Here is a 13,606-nt window from a genome sequence, read left to right on the forward strand (position 1 = left end):
AATTCAATCGTGAAATCATATACTGCTAGGAACTTCTTGCTCTCTTTATAGAACCAATCAACGTGAATTTAAATCTAAAACTTAAAACAAGGCAATTTTTACAAGCAGCATTTTATAATAATAATAAATATATAATCTTATTATAATAATAAATTTGTTTCAATTTATTGCTGACGGACTGGACAGTAATATTTCTTAATTATAAAATTAACAATTATTCTTTTTTACTGACTTTATGATCGATTGTTAATTGAGTAGTTATCTTGTTTCAAAAGTAAATTTATATTATTGTCGCGCCGGTGAAAAGCCGTTTTTCACGGTCGGATTTTCACGCACGTGCCTCTAATTTTACGCGCATTTCCTGTGAGATAGAAAGATAGACACGGTGTGACGGCCAGTTTTTCATGGCGCTATAACGCTTATGAGGTCGAGCACATCGAACATTCTCCTTGTCTTACATACATACGTGCCTAAGAAACAATGACGGCTAATTGTCGCAATTAGAACACCGAGTTTACCGTACGAATCAACAACGCAGCTGTTCGAGCGTTGGCAATTTTCGACGGGTTGCAATTAATCGCGTCACGACACCCCGCGAAAGACGGCAGCGTGGAAATCGCTCAGCTGTTAAAAAAAAAACATACTAACATATCACGCAAAACTCCTAAAGGATAAATTAATCATACGAACAAAACTATTACACGTTGCGATAATTGTAAAAATAATTCGAATTTTCAAACCGATAGGCGATTGTGATAGCCGAACATATTTTTTCTCTTTCATATTAATCTGGTTATAGATTTTTAATTGCAGTGCTAAAATATATTAATAGGAGGAATAAAATTTAATAGCTTTCTATTTTCATATTCGAAGGTATCCAACATGCATTAAAATGTAGATATTAAACAATATGGATACGCATGTCGCGAATGATTATTCGATCGACCAAAACTACCCTGCATAATGTTTTTTTTCTGTAACGCTAGTAGATAAACCTATTTATGGCCTATTTATCGCGTATCATCAGTCGTCGGGATAAATCGAACGTGAAGTATCAGATTCGATGGCGAGACATTGATATTATTGCGCCTGACACCTCGTATACTACGTACAATTATCTTATCTCGCAAGGATGTACTGCGATAGCGCGAGTTCGTTTACAACGATCGATAAATGTATTGGCATGTGTTGCATCTCCTTCAATTTTGTCTTCTGATTAACTATATTGATATCTCGAAAATAACTGTCATGAAGTGTCAGATTAAAAAAAAAAACATTAGATATCGATACAATACATACCAATTTCTTCGAACGCTTGATTGAAAACAGAAAAAACAAGACGATACAAAGTGAAAAAAGTACTGATAATTACATAAAAATTGTCAATTTAAAATTACACGTGTAAACATTATAAATATAAATATCAAATATATATATAGTGTTTTTCTAATCCGTCTCGTGCATTGTTCCTCAAAACGATCGTTCATGCGCATTATTTTTCTTCACCGCTCTCGTCTCGAGATAATCGATTCTTATCCTCCGACAATAGATCGCGTTGCACCGACTGACTGCGAGACATTAGCTAATCCAACATCGACATACGTTTATGGCGGTGAAGCAGTCGTTTCACAAAGAACATTCCATTCTGTCTTACGTTGCTCGCGTTATCTTTGTCCCGCACAATGGCTACAATCGTCAAAACAAAAAGAATCGATCGACCTTTCGGTCAAAATATCAATGAACTCCGAAATATTCTTATTAATATTCATATATGCAAAATGATGCGCACAATATAAATTTAATTAATTTAATTGACTAATCTTAATTGCAGAGAATTGAAGAGCTAATTCTTTGACAAGCGATTATTCGTATTAATATATAAAATAATTAAACGTTTTAATTGTATGAATCTCAAACAGCATTCAAATGTTGTGAGATTTTTATACTTTACATTTTAACATTTGAACGGTATGCAAATTCTTTTGGTATCATGACCGAATCTGCAAGTGAATATGATTTGGGACACTTGAAAACTGATTTGACACCGCATTATTGTCCCAAAAGACTTTGAATTTCGTATGAAGCTTTGACTGCACTTCGTCCATTAAAGCTTGCAACTCGAGCGACCTAAATGCGAGAGCCTGAGATAGCCGAGGGTTAAACCCGGCGGTACTGAGAATCGTGTAATATATGATGACACGCGTAACAAGACTATCATCGGCAAAGACGCTTTTTGCGCGACGCGCTATGAATATTGAACAAGGACTCGCGCGTCCGTAATAATAAAGGGGCGTCTGTATACGATATTATATAGCGGAAGAGCGAAATACATCGCATCGAGATAGACCTCGAGATATCGCCCACGATATCTCCGAAACCATCTGATGATCGCGATTTATTAATGAAGCTTGATTTGCATACTCCCTTCACAGCGACAAGCAATGACTATAATTCGCGCCGACCAATAACTGATATCTAACTGATATCAAAGGGAATAACGATTAGTGGAGGAAAGAAGCAGAAGACTGATCGAATCCCGATCGGCAATCGATAAAATAAAAAATCGAGATAAACACATAAATTACAGCAACGTTTTATTAAAGCACGCGGATTATTTCTGGACATGATAATTCAAGTAATAACTTTGGTAACTTTTGTTGCAAAATAAAATAAAATTGAATATCTAATAATTGATAAACCGAAATAAACAAATTCAAGGCGACAATTCGGAAAACTGTAATTAATATAACAATATTGTGATATAATTTTTGAAGTGGCTCCTAGAAATAGTGGAAAATTGTTCTGCTTTATCACATTTTTTTAAGAAAATATAGATGACAACTTTCTTTTTTGCTCAAGTTTCAGGATGTGTCCCGAATAAATACTTAATGCGGTTTCCGCGCGTTAGGAGGATATTTTATCTCGCGATGTGCCGCGCCACGCGATGCGGTTGAGGATTTCACGGCGGCACTTTTCCGCGCAGTGAGGCTGCGAGGAGCAGAACCGGTCTAGAACGAGTCCACGACGACAACGCGATGAGTGTCGGCGTCGGCGTCGCTGTCAGATTTGCGCGATTAGTCGTAATTTAGACGACTGTAAAACAGTGGGACAATGGTCGCATTCGCGTTAAAATCGCCGAACATAATTCGCAATAACGGGCCTGATGGGAAATAATTGTCTTCCGAGCGAGTCCAGCGATTTACAATACTTCAGATATATTTTATTATGTTCTTAGCTGATATCTGGTGACAGTTTTCTGAGATATGTAAGGTGATTATTTTGGTGCATGAGTCGGCAAGCCTGCTCGCTGTCATTACACCCACGATGTCGCGCGACGTCGTAATAAGAGCGTAACCGTACGAGCGCGCCTCATGGCCTCTCCAACAAGCTTTTCTCTCTCTCTCTCTCTCTCTTTTTTCTTTCCTTTTCGTAACTCTTTGTGATCGTGCATGGGCGTCACCAAAATTTTCAAAATTTATTTAACTCCAATAATATTACGTCTTTATTAAAATTTTCGCGAAAATTTTCATTAATGTAACGCATAGTTTTTTAAAATTAAATTTTGCTCTTCTTAAAACATTTCTGCATTTTATTCATTTTAACATTCTATCGGTCAAATTGACCGACTTGAAGGAACAGACAACTCGTACTGTTTCGTGAAATTGCCTCGAGGTCTTGCTTTGTTCGACTCGACCTCGCTGTCTTGACGTCGAGACTTTCGTTTGACGGTAATTTCGCGATATGGACAGCGAGCGGATATTAATTGACACGCGTAATATGCGTTGCATTTGTTGGGTAATGCGTTGGCCGAACAGGTTCGTACGTCAGATATCCTTCTTTTCGACTTTGTTTACTGTTACGCCACTGCACACGCGACGTATTTCGCCTCCCACGTGTCTCACTCGACCAGAAATACCTGTACAGGGTGGTCCAAGAGAAGAAAACTACGCTATTATGACTAATAAAGGAGGGATAAAAAATGTTGCTGTCATCAAAATATGTCATTAAAAACAACCTTCATGTACACGGATTGTTCAAGGTATAATTAGCCATGGCTTTTTACGATTTGTTTCTTTTTGACATTGAACAATTCTAATTAAATATTCTGTTCAAATAAAATCTGCTTAAGTAAGGATAAAAAATAACAATTTAATATTATGCATTAAAACCATATTTAAGTATCATTCTTTACATTAAATAATTTTTGCCATTTTTGTCTTTAATTACTTTAGTGTCTGTCTTTCAGAGAAAATAATTTTTGGAACACCCCATAGAGTATACTTAGAAACAGCTCTTTAAGAAAAACGAGACTAGACACGGATAGATGTGATAGAGAACTAGTCCATTCCTTTTTAATATTTATAAGTAAAGTTATTTTTTTATTGGAAAACTGTCGGAGTCTGTTAAGAAAAACAGACGAAATGCACATATTTTATTACAGAGAATAGCAATTAATTCTTAAGTAACTTAGCTTAGAAAAAGTAAATATAATAAAATAATTAAAGGTCTCTCAAATTTCTTACTCCTCTTTGAATTTTCCGAATAATTTTCAGACAAAATATTTATTATTTTTATCGATTATCTCAGACATCTAAAAAAATAAAGAATAGTAGAACAAAAATATTATGTAAAAAATAATATGATTAATCATCTATTTATTTGAAACAACCGCTAGAAGGCAAAGTTCTCCGGTCTGAGAGAATCCATACTTTGTCAACGATAAAATTCCATGCTTATCGACAACATTAAACGGAGAGACGCGTGCCCAAGTTCGACGCATCAAAGATCTCGTTTATCCGCACGTTCCCTACTGATCATCGCGGAGAAAAACCGATCACGGGAGCACGTTGCATCGCGATGGCACCGTGAAAGGAACGGAACGGAAAGGATCGGACCCGCGCATTACAGCATCTCGTATAAACTCGATAGAACGCATCGAGATGCTTTTCACCGTTAGTCGGCAGACAACCTTCCGAACACGAGGAGTCACTCTCGTGCTCCACTGTCCAATCGTTGCACATTGCCACTGCGCGCTTTTGTTACGATCAGTTCACCGAGAAAACAAACAGCTCGATGCTCGAACAAATCCTCGAAGCATCGTTTTATAATTTCTAATCGATTCAAATGAATAAATACAAAGATTTCTTTCGTGTAGGACTGTTTATAAAAAAATTTGGTTTTAAAAAATGAAGTGTCAACCTCACCAAGTCGAACCTGTTGATATACCAGAGTATCAAATATATTGAGAAAAACATTGTTATTATTCTTTTTTTACGTATTTAATTCTAAAAAATTCAGATTTCGAATTTTGGAGAGTTCAGATTTAAATCAATTCATAGTATTTCGCGCCACATGCATGTCCAACGGTATGAAACGTGCTCAGATGGAGATACGGTATAGCGCGGCGGTGTTTTGCGAGCCGCAAATTGATTTCAGGCTGTCTGGTCGTGGCCTTTTGGCACGGGGCTTTGTGCAAGGCGACACCTTCTCAGAAATATAATCTCGGCGGCACACGTGCGACTTTACCAAACGGTCGTTCCGCTACCTTTATTTCTACCTGCACGCACACGTGGCTATCTCTTACCCCGTTAATGCGCTTTACAAATACCGAAAACCACTCTCTCTCCTTGAAAAAATTCAAACCGCGCTATTGTTCCGAAGTGCATTATAATATTTCTCACGTGCTTAAAACGATTGCAATATTTTCCAATAAGTCGGGGACACGTCGCATGACGCTATCGCTCGTTAAACAATTTGCATGCGTACAACAATCAAATTAATCAGTTAAACGCTCGACGACAGGCCAATTATACCGTGCGCTCTGCGCGGAGAGCGCACATTGGCGATTCTTGCAATTCAATGTAACTGCCGACAGGTAACCGCGCCGCGGGCTACTTTAAATAAACCATCTCGTGTAATTGTGCACTCGTATGTCATGATGCTCTACTTCTCCGGTTTATCTCGCTCTTACACATAATGTTCGATCCGATCGCTTTTCCCTGCTGAATTGAGTGTTCGCAAATTCGTAAGCATAAATCTTGCGGCGTTTACGCGAGCGATATACATCTGAGATATTAATTACACTCTGTCATCCTAGAAACCGGTATCATGTTATAAAAAGCCTGAAAAATTGCATTTAAAAAAGTATTTTACACTCTACATATTCGCAAATTTCTTTTCTTTTCTACATTGTAATTAAAAATTTCTTACTTTGTCAAGCAATTTTACGGTCAAAGATTTCAATTTCAAGCTTCTCGATTTAGACACTCCGAAGAATGCCGCGTTGTTATCAAAATCTCTAGAATAGCAGAGCTAACTGATGCAGTTAAATCTGTGAGAAAGCCGGTGCGCAAGATCGGAGATCGCTCGCGCCGATTAGCAGATCGCGCGAGAGCACGTTCGCGTAACAGAATCTACGAGATTTATGAGTGCGTTCACACTTCCGCCGTGCATTAGCGACACGCACGCGTTAGCAGGTTTTTCTCGAACTGCACGCGAATGTCGAATCGATTGGTCTCGAAATAAGAGGTCAGCATTTTCTCAAGAATACCAAATTATTTTCCACGATGTTAATTCCCTTTTACCGAGCTTTGACATTTAACATTGCGGTGGTGAAAGCGACGCTTGTAATCGCGTTGTAAAATTTTAAATATAATAATTATAGCAACAAAAGTCAATAAGTTATATTGACAAAATTGTCGACATTCCTTTCTGTATAACAAATCATTGTTGAATAATTTTTGCGCTTCACAAAGTTTCGGAAATGTATTTCCGAGACACTTTTACGGAAAACAATCTCTAGAACGTGCACAGAACGCCTTCGACGCGCCTTCGTCGCTCGTTTTATCAGCGTTTAAAGTGTTGCGCCTCGCACTTTCGCAATCCTCGCAAGCTACGCGTGACATTCGTCAAAATATACAAGCATAACGATATGTAAACTTCAGCTAATTATTCCGGTCAGTGTGTTTCGACACACCGTTCAACGCGGGGGCCCGTTGCAACATCTCGCAACGCACTTACGCACATCCCATTTACTCGGAACGTTAAAAAAAGCACTTAGATCCATTTAAATCACGCATTTTATCATTTCCCCGAATCATAGAAATACATTAGTAGTCCTTAACGAGACATTTACGTTAAAATCTATACGACGCGGCAGTCAACGTATTAGAGTCGGCTATCTCGGAAGTAGATAAGGACTCGCGTGAATAGAAGAGGAACGAGCGATTACCCAGCGGACGGACGTCGTGGGTCAAGGGTCGAGCTGCCGGCCGATTTATCCGTCTCGTGTCTGACCGCGCGATTCCGGATTCAGTCGTTGTGGATCGCCGCGGTGCGCCGGATAAGGACGAAAAAAAAAAAAAAAAAAAAGCGACCACCGCAGCGCGCGCGATCCGGCGACACGCGGATCGTCCTCGCGCGCGCTGCGCCGCTTCTCTTGTCGTCCGCGATCGGACTCGCGTGTATACCCTGGTACGGTTACGATAAAACCGGATCCTCGCGCCAGCCGACGGGGGTTAAAGTCGCCGGAGATGCCTAATGTCCGCGCTACTCGTTACGATTCCCTTATACGTAGCGGAGCGTCGCGGGCGAATCGAGATAAAGGTTCGTTCACACTCCGATGTCGTGGCCGGTTCTGACTCCGGTCGCTCGCTTCCTCGATCCCGCGATCTCGGCGATTTCGCTAATGAGAGAGACGCGCACGATCGGACCGACGGCAGAAAAAATATAGAAAATGTTGTCCGGCATATTATTCCAAAGGAATAAAAAGGGAGCTTCCTTTACTTCCTTTCTGATATAAGCAGGCAATTCTAAATGCTTTTGCGATTATAGTTTTTAAATTCACCGAGATTCTGATGATTGTTTGAATAAACAATCGAAATAAGTATGAAAAGATACAAGGAATCGCAGTGCTGAATCTGTACATTCCGAAACTTGTTTACAAAAATATGGAAAATTAATATGTTAGATATGTTCGTATTTTTGTAAACAAGTTTCGGAATATCTAGATTCAGCGCCTGTGGTTCTTTTGTCTCTTTTATTTTGATAGTTCACTTTTGTCACAGATAGACGTTAATGATCCCTCTTTAAACCAAAGAAAATATAATAATTGACTCTTGTATAATTAATCGCGTTAAAGCAGAAAAGGGCTTTAACTTTCTGGATATCAAGTAGGAGTATGCAACGAGCTATGATAATTCGTACGGCGAAAATCCTATCGCTTCGTGTGGGCGTGAGCGCAATCAAAAACGCGGAGATACGAGTTCATGCGAAGAAGAACAAAGCCCATAAACTTCCTCTTCTCTCGACATGGTGAACAACAAACGTCGGAATACGACGCAACGGAGCTGTGCGACGATTCTGTTTAGATACGCGTTATCCAACAACCCGTGTCATATCGTCAAAAAGAAATCGCGACAGAAAAAAAGAAAACAACAGCAGATATTATCATAACGACTGTCACCAATTGTCATTTCCTTCGAAGTGCTCATTAGAAGATAGTCAAGTAGAAATTTCTAAAAAAGATTTAATTAGAATCAATAGGTAAAATATTTTAAACTAATAACTGGCCTTATCAGATTAGATGGGCTCGGCACAGTAGCTCATTTTAACGTAAGTGATTAGATGGATTTCTCCGAAAAGATAACAAAATTAATCACTTTTTCCTACATTATGTTATACTTTCACCATGCGAAAGTCATTTCGAACAGAAATTAAAAAGATATTATACAGATGTGACAAATAAGAATCGATTGTTCACCTTTTGTATGCCGTGGGTAATTCAAACGCCGCATTATGCATGCAGAGTTAATTTGGCTAAATTTAGTATTAAATGGAAGGAGGCAAGAAGTCTCTCCGCGGATGTGCGTTCCGGTCTCTCGCGAGCGAACCTGTGCCGCCGCGGGCGATGCGGTTCTCCTTTAAAATTTCTGCACGTGCAAGCGAGGCCGCGGGAAATCAAGTTCAATGGCGTCTCGGATGAAGATCTAAGCTGGCCGCACACGCTTATACGATCTATGCGTACGCAAGGCTACGCAGTGCAGCATGCGTAAGAACCTGCCTCGCGAAGAAGCGCATGTCTTGCGCGACTCTCGCGGCAGCCACGCGTGGGCATATTATATCCATCCGCGTGTATATATTTCTTCGCGTACAAATTGCACCGCCGCAACGCGGTCTTTTCTATTAACCCTAACGACGACCGTATGTACTTTCTGTAACCGCGAATGCAAAGGCGTGCGCGATGTCTCTTGTGCAAAGTCGCATTTCCTGCTATTAAATTTATTTTTAGCTGCCAGACAGATTGTTGCGACACAGGTATTAGATAATATATATGTTTTCCGGATAAGGAACGCTTCGCACGTGTAGTCGAGTCTTCTTTCATCATCAGCAAATTTGTATAGTCTGCTGTGGAATTTTGTTCTGGTGATATCCGCGAATTGACTTCAAAATCAAAGGTGATAACAAGAGTTGAAACGTTAAATTGCACTAAATGACATATTGTTGCAATTTTCAAAACAAGAACATTACGTTAATGTGTTGATAATCATTACTTTCGCGCTCATTAAGTTTGACTAAATTTATTTTAACTGTTATTTGATGAACAATATTGTTACAACAGAGATTTATTAGAGGAAATCAAAGTTTCCCGAACGAAACATGTACTCGTTTTAATAGAATAATAATTAACGAGTTTCTTATGTAAGTCACAGCTTCAGAGCGGGATACTTTTTGTTTAGTAGACGATCGTTACGGATTGGTTTATATATAAGTCGAAAGTGATGTCGATTAAAATATAATAATACTGTAATATAAAATAATTAAAATATAATAATAAGTACTGAATAGGCAAGCAAATTTGCCAAAGAATGACATGCAAGTTTCAGCAACTGTTATTCTCGCGCCCAAAAAAATTTCTAACATTTATGTGTCCCTTCGCGCGCTCTCGAATCGCAGCCTCGGCGTTCCTCGACGCCGAGAGAACCCAGAGTAGAGAGCAAGAAGCACGATGGTGCACGCCCACGCTTCGCCGAAGCCCACGCTACCAGGACTGTATCGCGGTGACCGAGATGTCGTGCGCGCCGCGGAATGCCCTTCTCCCCCTTTCGATTGCACAAGACAATCCGATGTTTATTCCGAACGTCGGTGACCGCGGAAATGCCCCTCGCGAGGATCGGCGGCGAGGCCGTCGTTTAAATGCGCGCATCGCGCTCCGATGGCGAGGCTCGCCGTCGCACATCGCGATCAAGCCCGCGGCCTTTTATCGTTTCAGCCTGCACACGGAACTATGGAGATACTAACGTAAGCATACACGGCCGATGCGAACGACTTCGCAGAGTATAGTCGTCTCATTATGCTTTCACTCGCGTCCAACATTGTTACACATAAAATCGGCAAAGTGTGGAAACTCTGCAATTTTGGTAAATTCTAGTTCTTACATTTGGATGTTGGAAGTCAATGATCACCGCGACTCGCGGCTGCGGAAAGTGCGAACGCTGAAAATTGATTTCAGAGATTTTACCGAGCTCGTGGTTTCGACATCCCGAATTCGAGGAACACGGGATATTAAATCTCGCGTAGCCGCGTTTAGAAAGTACGAGTCGACATATTCTAATGTGTACCTTCTGAAGCACAACGGCGACTTCGGAAAGGCTTGAGCAACCTTCGGACCGGCGTGTATGAAGATCCGGACGGGAGAGATCGCTCAAATTTTCGTTGCGACGCGACGCGACCGCGGCGTAAAAGGGCAAGGAATACGCGCGCGACACGCACACACACGCACGGAAGAAAGGAGGAACGTACGCGCGTTCGGCCGTCACTCTATGCTGCATCCGGCAAAGCGGCGGTTTTTTGCGCTACGCCGGGTATTGCATCCTTAAGCTCCGCCACTTGTCTTGGAAGTGGTCGAATGGTCGCCGTGCGGAGCGAGATCTTCGAGTTGCGACCCGCGAGCGAAATGAGCCGGAAAGACAAAAGAAGGGAATATGAGGAGTCCGACAATTTTCGCAGTTCCGATTTCTTTTTGTGAGATATACAGTGTAAAAGCTCTTTTCGCAAACTAAACCAGAGAAATTAATAAACACCATATTCTCTTGTTAATTTCCAGTGGACATTAATAACATTTCAGTTTCAAGCTTAATTAAACATCAACATTAATTAAAAAGATATATGATGTTTAAAATTGAAGAGCTGCAATAAATGATAATCTTTTCTTCGATATTTTTACTGGGGAAAGATTAATTAAAGAATCGGTCATTAAAAGGATATCCGCGAATTTTAAAACACCTTATAAATTCCTAAGCATGCATGAAACGATGTACTTAATCTTTATATTCGGCCGTATTTCGAACTCATTTCTCTTAATATCTGATGAATTATATATTTTTAGGTCATAAAATATCCTGAAATGAATGAAACTCGGAGTAACGAGAGCGTGCGACTCCGCCGAGCTTTACGTGCCGATTTATTACATACGATTAATCGCGGCGACGGTCCCGAGTTAGCTCCTCGATAGGAGCTTCGTTCTGTGCGCGTAACGTCTCAATTATGCTTTTTATCATTATGAAATAGTGTACTTTCCGCGGCCGGAACTTTCTAATTGAAGGGAAGTATTACGCTCTAGCGAGCACTCTCTTCTCGTATGTAACCTTCCGTTCTGCAATGATATTTGATTCGGAAAAACAAGAAATATTGTGAAAACAATACGAAACCAGATCGCCGAATACATGCAAGAAATATGCGATTTCAGTAGGAAACAAATATTTATAAATTATTTCGCTAAACTTTCGTTTGTACAGCAATGTATTATACACAATTTTGAGAAAACTTACATGTTTTGTAAGATAAACGTTTTAGTTTTGTAGAATATTTATTTTATTTGACTTTGATTGATTTCTGATTAGCCTTTATGTGATCAAACAACAAAAATAATCATATTTATACTACGCAATAGAAGAGATATTATTTGTGTCACTATAACAGCAATTTTAAATTGTTCTAAATTCTAGGTTATAAAAACAAAACAAGGGAACTTTCATCTTCTCATTTTACTAACAAACTTTTTTACTTTCTAGGTTGGCAATTCTATCGCGTGAATTAATCGTCGATTATGTTATCGAAGATCGATTGGAGTCACCCTCATACCTATATTCAGTCCTCTCTAATAATTGTTCTAACTTTTGCCCTATTAATATGAAAAAATATGCTTGCTGTAGTTTCGAAGAATGCCTTCGTACAATTCGATATTTAATCATTTATCATCTGCCTTCTCTCCTTGAATGTATGTACTTTCTACATCTATCATTTTTCCTCCTTTTTCATTTTCTAAACGGAACTGTATTGACTCGCGTGAAGTGTAGGAGATAAATAACGAGCGTAAGAGTTAAGAAGATACTCTTACGTTCATGGGCAATGCGGGTGTTCCGCGCGATTGCGTTTCTTGACACTCAAATGGTTATATGTGCCGAGAGAAAGACGATCACATTAGACACAATGAATGCGCGTGACGAGCTTCACAGATGCACATTAATTCGGGTCGTTCGTTTCGAGAACGCGCCCGCACTTTTATTTGGCGATCCGACGCGTCGCGCCATGAGTCGAAAAACGCGGAATACAGAATCTTTTGCGGCACACAATTGAGACATGTGTGCGGCGTCGCTTCGTAAGCCGAGATCACGCTTCGATCATAGAAAAAAAATCGATTTTCACTCACCGAAAAAATCCTCCCAGCTAACCGAACCGTCGGAGTCCACGGCGTTGGCGCTCACAGCTTCCGCGTCCACCTCGCTGCTCATCGTGAAGTTTGCAGCAGTTGCGACGTGCGCCCTTCCTATGGCGTGCCTCGTTGAGAAAAATCCCTCGTCGATCCTCGACGTCAACGTTACGTTTTCCGTAACGCACAGCGATCGTCGCTGCGTCACATCGCACGACGTTTCGCCGGACCGTGCTGAACGGCGTGATCATACATGATCCACGAACGTGCGACGATCGCGATCGACATGTTTTTCGGCGCCGAAAGTCCCGCCGCGGAGTGAGCGATCGCAGACCGACAAGCGAGGAAACGAGCGCGTACGCCGGACAGAACGCGACTGACACCACCGCTGAACACGGCTGTGGTACGGCGCGCCGAAACTCACCGTGGAGGGTGAAGCGCGATCGCGAGTCGATGGACGGACCGAAACACCGCATGCACCAACACATACAACACACTCGAGATACGAAACGCAACTGAACACGGTGGGGCGCGCGGTGCGGTACGGCGTGACGGGATGCGCCGAAACTCGCCGAGGGTGAACGATCGCGCAGGCCAGCGAACGTTTCGCGGAATTTCACAGCTTTTCCTAGAAAGCACGTAAATCAAAACAGATTTGTTTTGACCTATGTAGGTGCGGAAAGAGGCGAGTAGAAATAACATCACTGTGTTTAAAATATTCATGTTTCACGCTTACTAGGATTAATTTGGAAACAGCTTGAGCGAGGCTCGCTGCCTTTTATACATCGTTAGACTATTCAGACTTTTTCCTGGAACTATTGGAGATAGTGCTGTAATACAGTAACACATTTCGGAAGATGTATTATAGAGATGAGAAAATGGATACGATATACATTA

At 40.7% G+C, this 13,606-nt stretch overlaps 1 protein-coding gene across 1 annotated transcript in view; it reads right to left on the minus strand.

Moving 5' to 3' along the window:
• GEFmeso (Guanine nucleotide exchange factor in mesoderm) overlaps positions 1-13,229 on the minus strand; it is a 36,623-nt gene extending 23,394 nt beyond the window's left edge. Inside the window, exon 1 of the mRNA XM_012379068.2 lies at positions 12,710-13,229. Coding sequence (XP_012234491.1) covers positions 12,710-12,791 — 82 coding nt within the window. The 5' untranslated portion in view covers positions 12,792-13,229. The remainder of the gene's footprint in view (positions 1-12,709) is intronic.
• Positions 13,230-13,606: the final 377 nt, after the last annotated feature.

Source organism: Linepithema humile, chromosome 2 (genome assembly GCF_040581485.1).
Source record: "Linepithema humile isolate Giens D197 chromosome 2, Lhum_UNIL_v1.0, whole genome shotgun sequence".
NCBI lineage: Eukaryota > Metazoa > Arthropoda > Insecta > Hymenoptera > Formicidae > Linepithema > Linepithema humile.